We start from the raw sequence: 10041 nt of genomic DNA, 5'->3' as shown, positions 1-10041 counted from the left end.
CAGGTGTGCCTTGCCTCCTTCCCAGCCCCCACTGGAGATAAGCGTGTTGACGCATTGAGGAGCTGTGGGTGGTGTCGGATTCCTGCTGGCACTGAAATTTCAAACGAAGCAGCAGGCTGTGGGCTAACTATGGCCAGCGCCGGCTGAGAATATCCATAGGCTTCTGCGTTTTGTGCACAGACGAACAAGCGATGAAGCGAGGGAGTAAGCTGGGTGCCACCTGCTTCCTGGTGATGGCCGGTGTTCTGTTCAGGACTACAGAGACCACTGCCGAGCGCGCCTTCGTCACTTTGCTCTACTTCAACAGCACCAGCAACAGGTCTGTGTCCGAGCAGTGTGAATGCGGCCTGTACGGGTTAAACTCTCCTCTGCTCAGCGCTCAGGGCTTCGTGGCCATTCCCAAAGCCGCCAGTCTTCAAGCCTGCGACTGGAACACCCAGTTCACCGCCACGGAACCGCCGTGGATCGCGCTGATTGAGAGAGGCAATTGCACTTTTGCTGAGAAGATCAAGGTGGCAGCCAGGAGGGGTGCGACGGCAGCTGTGATCTACAACGCGCCGGCCAAGCGCAGTTACCCCATCCCCATGTCCCATATCGGTGAGTGTTGTGCGCAGCGCTGGGACCCGATACTGCCGTTATCTTTGGTCCTGCACAACCGGGCCGTAGGGAGGCATTTGTGCTCATGATTGGTTGCTTTAAACGAGGTACTTGAAGGGAGAAAGAAAAAGCATTATGAAATTTGAATCTCGACTTCGGTATTAAGAAATACCATGCTGTTGTGTTCGGTGCAGCCAGATGGGTGAGTGTGTGAGTTTAGAACCATTTGCTGCTTTTACAGCAAGTGTGCTTTGGAGATGGTAGCATATATTTCCAAGGCTGGAGGATACACGTGAGCCCACAAGTGCCTGCAGCACAGGTATGTGCTTTGCAGATTGCAAGCCGGATCTTGCATTTGAGGTTCTTTTCCAAATTTTTGTAATCCTTTCTGAACAGCTGCTGATCTCAGCCTCTCCTGTGATCCCTGACCAAAGTTTAGACAAAAAGATTCTAATCACCCCCTCTGGCTCCAATAGCTGTGAATCTGTGGTGGCAGAAGTCGGCTGTAATCTGGTATTGCTTGGCTCTCACTTCTGTGTGCGTTTCTCCAGGTCAGCCTGGCAAAATGATTCATTAAACATTTATTAAAATGTTTCAGTGTGCAGCACAGCTGGACGCAGCTATTTCTCTGAAACGCACTGTGGTGGTGCTGTGCCAAGAATCCTTTGGTTGAGGCCTTCCTTGTGTGGTCTTAGGAGCAAAACGAGGAAGTTTTAATGCCAATGTGGGCCAGCATGCTGCCGACCACCTTCCCGGTGCTGCTTCAGCAGGATTACAGATACAGACCCAAAGCTGTGTGGTTTGCAGGAGCACTGCGGGCTGGTTATGAGCCCAGCCACGTCCAGTGCTGCAGTCTCAACTCCTGGAAAACGCATCCTGAACGAGGTGTTGCACAACGCGTGCACTGAGTGGCACGCAAAGCACAGTGCTTTGTTGTAAACCACAGCTGCAGCTGCTCTCATAGTACAGTGGAGCCAGTGTTTGCAAAGCGCATTACTGGAAGTATGTGGCCAATAACCTCAAGCTTTGCTTTAACTGTGGAAAGCTGTTTAGGCTTCAGTGGCCAGCATGAGAAGATTCGCGTTACCTCGATTTCTTGGTTTGTTTGTGGAGCTTGTCAGCTCACACAAGCTGACAAGGTCAGGGAAAATACACCCCCTTCGGTAGGTAGCACTGGGTTTCGTGGCACAGAAAGTTAATATGTGAGCCCAGTGCTCACATCTGCTAAATACAGTGAGGGTAACTGATCTCAGTGAGAGGAGTTCTTGACGTAGTCTAGTCAGTGGAGGAGAAGCATCGTGCCCTGTGTCTGTTTCCTTCGTGCAGAGCTGAGCTGTACTGTTTGTATGGAACAGAAAATGCCTGGGGAAGGAGTAACCACTGCAGTGCAGCACTTGGAACAAGAGTGTGGTTGGAGATGATTTCTCCATTTGTATTACAATTGCTCACAGAGGTGAGAAAGGAAATCATAGGATCACCAAGGTTGGAAAAGACCTCCAAGATCATCCAGTCCAATCATCCACCTACCACCAGTATTTCCCACTAAACCATGCCCCTAGTTGATCCAAAAGGTCCCTTCCAACCCAAACCATTCTATGATTCTATACACAGCTCTTCAGCACAGTACACAGGTGGAACTGGCCAGCGATGGCCTCACTGTGGAGCCAGGTCTGCAGGGATGTGGGGACAAAACCTGTGTGCCGCTTGGCTTGGGAGAAGAGCTGCCGCCTTGGCAGTGAGTTTGCCCTGCTGCCACCCGCGCTCTGTGTGCTCCTGCTCCAATGGCAGCGCTGGGGTTAGCAGCCAGCACTCACCTGGGCCAGCCCCAAGAACCGGCCGTGTCCGTAACTGAACGCAGGCAGCTTGGATGTCTGTAGGAACTCTCTCCCCCAGCTTATACATCAGGCCTCGGCCTTGCCTTGCCTTCCTCCGTTCTGCTGACTCCAGCACAAAATCAGTAGAGCTTGCTAGCCAGCCTTGTTTTCTGTTATAACAGAAGTGCGTTTCACATTGTAAAACTCCTGCTGAGTCACAGAGCAATGGAACAGTCTGTTCTGGTCAAAATGCAGGTGTCTGGGAGGTGCGGGTGGCTTAGAGGTGTTGGGAAGGGACAAACGGAGAAAAGCTCCATTCTTGGTTCCTCCCTCATCCTTTCCAGCAATTCCTTCTGTCTGTTATCAGGCTGATGTTTTGGTTTACCTTTACACATGCAGACATAAAGCTACTACAGTATTGGTTTCATCTTTTCTATGAAATATGTCTTGAGGTCAAGATGTCGGTAGCATCTTTCCCGTTCCCTTGCTGATGATATGAAATGGGGATGGGGAGACACTCTCGTTTTATCCGAAAGATTTGTCTGTCAGTATTTTTGTCTTACTGGCATGATGTTGGACTGAGTCAGCGCTACAGAGGCAAAGCTGTTGCTGAAAAAGAAAAACGACTCTTAAATACTTTCAGCACTTGTATGGAAAGGTGATGGCATTGGTAACACACTTCCACTGCAGGTCCTCCCACACCATTTCCACCCATGGCATTTTGGTGCTCCCTTTTTAATACCGAACATTAGAGCAGAGCAGCCCTCTGTCACCCAACAGCCAGGTTGTTGGTCTCTCTCTGCCTTCCAGCAGTGCTGGTGCAGGCCGGTAGAGGGCTGCGTGGCCTCATAACAGTTATTGTTTCCCCCCTCCATTTACAGGAGGTCAGTAGGAGATAGGAGTACAGACAAAAAAAGACTTATAACATCATTACCGCGGACATTCTTATGCTGCTCCCATATAGCAGCTAAGCTACAATATCAAGTGTGTTCTGAAGGGTTTTCTGCACAGGCTCTGCTAAGACCCGGTCAATCTTTCACCTGGAGGTTAACAAACACCTCCAGGACGTGAAGAGCATCATTGCGGCAGAACTGCTGTGTAACAGCACCAAGCAGGTTCCTCAGCTTGTTCGTAATTACCAGATGTAACTGGAGATCCTGAGGATAACTGGGAGTAGTTGTGGACCTGTGCTTTCTTCCATCTTGTTTCAGGATATTCTGTAGACTCCAAGTTAGCTTCCCTTATACCAGAAGGACTCCGAGGGAGGATCTGACTACCTGTTGATGCAATGCCTACCATAAACTTTTAGCTTTTCCTTTGAAAGCTGCTATGGAATCTTGCTCAAATCCCCCACCTTAATTCTCTGAAACATCACTGGTTATCTGAACTTCAGAGTGATTTCTGTTTCAGAACCACATTTTCAGTGGTTCTCAGTTTACTATGGAAAATGCCGAGTACTGAGCCCTGAACTGCTACAGATGCCCACATGGAGCAGATGCCAGGAACTTCCCTTTTTTCCAAGCTCTTCTGAAGTAAGCAGCTCTACTACCAGCAGTCCAAATGCCTCCACGCAGTCAGGAGTTTCATAATGTAGACTCAATCCCCCCACTTATTGCTGGGGAAATGGTCCCCACGACTCCCCACAGTGTGGGCAGAGGCAGCAGAAGCGCCCATTCCATCACCAGCTGGAGCAGGTGATGCAAGGAAATGCTTATCGGGGCAGCCACTCTTTATCAGCTGCAAAACTGAACAGTGGAAGCCTGGCAGTCACCGCCCTTGGGGGCACTGCAGGGAGTAGTGGTGAGAGTCAGCTCCTTGTACCTCATCCCCAGGGTGGAGGCACAGTGGAAACACCTTGGATCAATACAAGCCAACGTGGCTGCAGAGTGCCTGAGCGAGGAGCTGGGCATCGCTGTCTAAGGGGAAGTGGCACAAGACAGGTTTAGCGTAACTTCTGATCATTTCTAAGTTTCCCGAGGTTTGTGGCTTTGCACGGGCTCAGGACAAGACCCAGAGCCTGGAATCCAGTGGGACCTCAGCATTTCACACATTTCACCATGCTGTGGGATGGTGAAGTCCAGAGATGGAGTCCTTTTTCCCCAGGTGCTGAGTGATGCTGACTCACCCAGGGGAAAGCTGGGCTTTGTTCCTTTTATTAGCTGAAGTGACTCAAATCTCTTTTCCTGCTTCCTTGAAGACCCTTGGGCTCTGGGCCACGCTGGCATGCAGTGCTCCTCTTTCTGCCAGTGGCACTGCAGGGAAACAGGGCCAATTGCACTCACCTGGGTTGGAGCATGCAAGCGGTTTTCTTCTCTGTGTCCATGTTCCCCCCACAACTCCACACAGGTGACTTTTCCCCCTCCCCATCCCTATCATTTCACCTCTGTTCCCAGAACAAGCTGAGGAGCCCATTTTGCTTCCGTGTTCCTTGAAACAATAAGCCTCATGTTCTCACAATTGGGCCCCTTCCTGGGCAAGGGCAATAAGGTGCCAGTCATCCAAAGGGCATCTTGGGTTTCAGCTCTCCCTGAGGGCCTGGCTGGGCCTTCTATCCTCCCACCAGCTGCTGGCGTTAGCAACCTGCTGGGAAACTTCCCCTTGGGTTCCCAGGTGTTCCCTTCCATTTGGCTGAGGTTGGCTGTCAGCACAGACAAGCAGGGAGGAGGTGGGGGCAGAGGAGGGATGAGCACAGAAAGGGAAACGGGCAGCCTGCCCATGTCCCTCTGGATGGCATCACTCCCTTCTGTCACAGCTGCACCGCTCAGCTCGCTGTCATCTGCAATTTGCTGAGAGTGCACTTGGTCCCATCACTGTGTCACTGATACGGGCGTTAGAGAGCACCAGCCCCAAGAAGGACCCCTGAGGGACACCGCTTGTCACCGGCCCCCACCTGGGCATAGAGCCTTGACCACAGCCCTCTGGCTGTGACCTTTCAACCAATTCCTTATCAATTGAATAGTCTACCTCCAATTTAGAGATAAGGATGTGAGGCAGGTCTGTGCCAAAGGCTTCCCACATGTTCAGGTAGATGACATCAGCTGCCCTTCCTTCGTCCATCGATGCCGTCACTCCACCGCAGGCCACAGACAGGTCAGACACGCTGTGCCCTTGGTGAAGCCATGCTGTCTGTCTCAGATCACCCACTCATCCCTCATGCGCCTTAATGTCTCTTCCACGAGGATCTGCTCTGTGATCTCCCCAGGCGCAGAGGTGAGGTTCACCCATCCTTCCCAGGTCTTCCTTTCTCTCTTCCCTAAAAATTGGAGTGGTGCTCCTGGGGACCTCGCCTGACAGCCACAACATTTCAAACATGAAGGAGAGCTGCCTGGCAACCACATCAGCCAGCTCCCACAGGACCCTGGGATGCAAGGGAGTGATAAAGTGCATCAATTTTTTCAGGTTTCTATTACTACCTCATTTTAAAATTAAGCTGAAGGTGTTTCTGGAAGTGTTTCAGACTGCAGGGCCCATCACTTGTAGAGCCTCTTTAGTGTAAATCTGCTGCTGCTTTTGATGTGGCTGTCCAGCCAGGTAGCTAGAGGCACCAAAGTGGCAATGTGCAGGAAAATTCTGAAGTACAAACATAATTTGTACGTAATGGTAATTTAAATTATTCTGAAATGCATTTTCTTACATATTTATGAATACGACCCACATCATGTCTTCATAGAATCGTAGAATCACCTGTTGTCTTGCCAGTTCTACGTTTCTTGAATGCTTTTGTTGTTGCTGTTACAGTTCCTCAGAGGAGTCCTAGAAGCTTTGCTTGTTCAAGACTCCTTGTAGTCACCTGTCTGGAATGCCTTTGTCTTCACTTTAATGCTCTTGCATCTTGCAGGCCTTGCTTATTTTTAGTTATCAGTCAACTTTCTTTAATACGAAAGGTGAAAAACATAACCTTATGGAATCGCAAGTTTCTTGGATGGGAGGAAGTCTGTACATGAACTTCTTTTGCTGTGTGAGAATCTATTCCCTGTGCACCCTCAGCCCTGTGGATGGTGTTCTACCCTTGGTCCCTGGGCTAGTTGAGGGCACAAATAGCACTGTCACTACATGGGTCCACTGTGCAAGAACTAATGAAAAACAGCAGTTGCTTCCCTGGTGAAACTTGGCTGGAGCTGGCGACTTCTGTGTGTCTTGCTACAAGAACCACCACAGATCCTCCTGGGAGCTCCAGAAGCTCTCAAGTACAAGCAGGGAGGGTTCCAGCCTTTGTGCCCCGTCCAGCCTGAGCCTTCCCTCTGGAAATGGCCAAGGGGCCACACATTCCATTGCTACACCTCTATTTTGCTTTAAGCTGGGTGGCTTTACCCACATGCTCACCTGTTCTGGAGCCACTCACCAGCCCAAGCTGCTCCATTGCTGGCTGTGAGCTGGACAACGTCTGCTGCCTTCAGATTGTGATTCAACACAGCATTCATTCCATGCCATTGAGTCCTGGGTTACATTTTGGGGATTTTCTTTTCCCATTTTTGTAGGTGCTCCTTCTTTCCCCTTGGTTATTCAGTGAAGGCCCAGAGACGCTTTCAGGTCCATACGGAGCACATGGAGGGTCCAGTACCGACTGCTGTAACACTTCCCCAGAGGAGATTACTTTTGCCCTTGTAAGCTTTATTCCAAAGACAGAGATTGAGAGCTGGGTGTTTGAATGGGAAGCAAACACAGTTGTGAAGGACATGAACATACAAGTCTTTCATCAGCAAGTTGCCCTGAATGATCCCCCTTGACTTTAAAAGCTGTATTTTGCATAAGCTTTTTTTTTTTTCCGAGCCTTGGAAAAAAAGATGCTTAAATATTTACTCAAATAAGATAAAACCCCAGGTGATAAAAGAGCCCATACCTATAGAAGTCAATGACAGCATTGCCAAGATTTCTCTCTACTGAAAGTCCTGCCCTACTTTTTGAGCTTCTCAGAGCCTCCTCAAGCAGCCGTGAAAAAGATGACCAGGAAAATTTTGCAGCCTAAGTTTTTAAATAACAAAAATCTTTTCAGGTCACCAATGAGCAGGGCAGTTATTGATCAGCAGCCAAGGGCTGGAGCAGAAGCTGTGTCCCAGCAGAGCTGCTGCAATGCCCCATGGCTGCTCCCTGCGCCCTGCCCGCTGCACTTGTGCCCGCAAGCACGAAGCTGCAGCTCCACGCCTGCCCTGCTGTCCCGTGGCTGCAGGCCTGCTGCAGGCTGCACTGTGTGGACGTACAGGGCTGTGGCTGGGCCAAGGCCTTGCATTCAGAACCCCCCAGACTACAGAAAGCTTTGATTCCTAGCGAGATTCTGTTTGCGTTTGGTCTGATTCTGTCTTGGTGACAATGGCAGAGCTGAGCAGCCCCGAAGTTCTGAGTGGTTTGGCTGCTGTCCATCTTACAGACTGTGATTAAGTTGTTCCCCGCACCTATATGGAGCAGGTTTCAAAACAAAAACATCTCTGATTACCTACAGATAGATGTCTTACTGCAGCCAGAGATGTTACCGCTGCAGCAAGTTTTCTGCATACACGTGGAATGAAAAAAGCTGCGACAAAAGGCTCTGCTCAGTGAGCTCTGTTGTATTTATTTAGCAATATTGATCTTTAGCAAACTGCTTCATCTGCTCTCCATTACTTGCTCTGCACACTGCTGTTTCAGCAGCAAAACCAACGTTGTGCTCCTGAGCTTCACCAGGCACTGTGCAGGCAGCAGTTTGCCCAGCAGGGTGGGCATGGGAGGGATGCATTTGAGCCCTTGCCCCTCACTTGTCATTCATTGGGCCAACCCCCATCGTGTCCCCAGGGCTGGTTGGCAGCCTCTCCTCAGCTGTCCTGCATTTAGCACAGCTGTAAGTGAAGGGAAATGTGCACCACTGAGCAGCACCGAACTGTTGGTTATTGGCTGCGTGGATTCAGGGTCAGGCAGAAGCCCGTGTGAAAGACCAAGCAGAGCCAGCTCCTATCAGAAAGGCTCTGACTCTAAGTTTACACCAATTTTGTCTGTGATTGCATAGGCAGCAGCTGGTTCTGTATGATGGAACCAGCCCCACAGTGACACACGGACATCTGGGGCTGCTGGGGCAGCTGTGCAGAGGAGGCTCTCCATCACAGCAGCGGTCCTGTGAGAAGGGGAGCTGGAGTGTTTTTTCTTTCATCTCTGATTCTGAACAGCTGGGGCTGTGCAGCCTGGAGAAGGGAAGGCTCCAGGGTGAGCTGAGAGCAGCCTGTCAGTGTCTGAAAGGGCTGCGAGAAGGAAGGAGGCAGACTCTTGAGCAGAGTCTGAGGTGATAGGACAAGGCAAAATGGTTTCAAACTAAAGAAGGGGAGATTTAGATCGGATATTAGGAAGAACTATTTTACAATAAGGATGGTGAGGCGCTGGCACAGGTTGCCCAGAGAGGTGGTGATGCCCCGTCCCTGCAGACACCCCAGGTCAGGCTGGACAGGCTCTGAGCTCCTGCTGGAGCTGTGGGTGTCCCGGTTCAGAGCAGGGGAGTTGCGCCAGATGGCTGTTAAGGGTCCCTTCCAACTCAACCCGTTCTTTGCTTCCACGATCCTCGCCCTCTGCTCACACACGCAGGGATGCTGCAGGCTCTCCAGCCGCACTGCCTGCCGCAGGACAGCAGCAGGACGTGGGCACCCACGAGCACGGGGCTTCTGGGTGCCGGCTGGCTGCCCGCGAGGGCACTGCAGGACCCTGCAGAAACGTGCATTTCCACTGCAGCTTGCATAGAGCCAGCAATAATTAATTACGCAAACACGACTACTACATAAATAGAATAAAGGGCGCTCGGTTGAAGCGGCGGGTTTATATCGCACGCTTAATGAGGGAAAACAACGGCCGGTGAATTAACGCGGCTAACCCGGCACTCCACAAGCCGAGTTCAGGCGGGACTCGCGCCGCACGTCGCCGAGCGCTCCGCCAATATTAACTCGGCGGTGCGGAGCGGTCCGGACCCAGTTCGAGGACCTTCGGGAGCGCTTCTCCCCGCCCGGGGGTTGGGATGCGCCGCGGCGGGGGCGGCCCCGCTCCTCCCACGTGGGCGGTGGCGGGGCCGAGGCGATATAGGGGCGGCGGCGGCGGCGGCGGGGCCGTGCGGTGCGGTGCAGGATGGCGTCGGGGGCCGCGGGGCTGCTGGCGGCGGTGGCCGCGCTGCTGTGCGCCGTGCCGGAGCCCGGCGTGAGGGCGGCGGCGGCGGTGTGGACGGCGTGGCTGAACGTGTCGTGGGAGGACGGTGCGGGAGGCAACCGGAGCGGCTGGGAGGCGGGCGAGAGCGGCCTGTACGGGCAGGACTCGCCGCTGCAGGCGGCCGCGGGGCTGCTGGTGTTGCCCGACGGCCGCGACGCCTTCAACGCCTGCAGCGCGCTCACCAACTTCAGCTCGGCACCCGTCGGCGGCTCGGGTTGGGTCGCCCTCATCCAGCGCGGCGGCGGCTGCAGCTTCGCCGATAAGATCCGCCTGGCCGCCGAGCGCGGCGCCGCCGCCGCCGTTATCTACAACTACCGCGGCACCGGCAACGACGTGCTGCCCATGTCCCACGCCGGTGAGCAGCGGGCGGGCGGCCGCGCCGGGGGGGAGCGAGAGCCGGGGCGGGCCCGCCGTTAGCCGGGCTCCGCTGCCTCGCTCCCCCCGTCGGCGCGGCGAGGGGTTCTGCGGGCAGCAGCGG

The 10041-nt window shown here is 52.8% G+C and overlaps 1 protein-coding gene across 2 annotated transcripts in view; it reads left to right on the top strand.

The window, feature by feature from the left end:
* The first annotated feature begins 103 nt into the window (after positions 1-103).
* RNF128 (ring finger protein 128) overlaps positions 104-10041 on the top strand; it is a 36060-nt gene continuing 26122 nt past the window's right edge. Inside the window, exon 1 of one of the 2 annotated variants that reach the window (XM_052673138.1) lies at positions 104-597. In XM_052673138.1, the coding sequence (XP_052529098.1) occupies positions 192-597 (406 nt within the window). In that variant the 5' untranslated portion in view covers positions 104-191. Of the gene's footprint in view, positions 598-9470; positions 9919-10041 lie in introns of those variants that run through there. The other variant, XM_052673137.1, reaches the window with a different exon arrangement.

The sequence above is a fragment of the Tympanuchus pallidicinctus genome, unplaced genomic scaffold (genome assembly GCF_026119805.1).
Source record: "Tympanuchus pallidicinctus isolate F22 unplaced genomic scaffold, pur_lepc_1.0 scaffold13, whole genome shotgun sequence".
Taxonomy (NCBI): Eukaryota; Metazoa; Chordata; class Aves; order Galliformes; family Phasianidae; genus Tympanuchus; species Tympanuchus pallidicinctus.
Note: the sequence above shows the minus strand (reverse complement) of the source record. Positions and strands in the feature narration are given on the sequence as shown.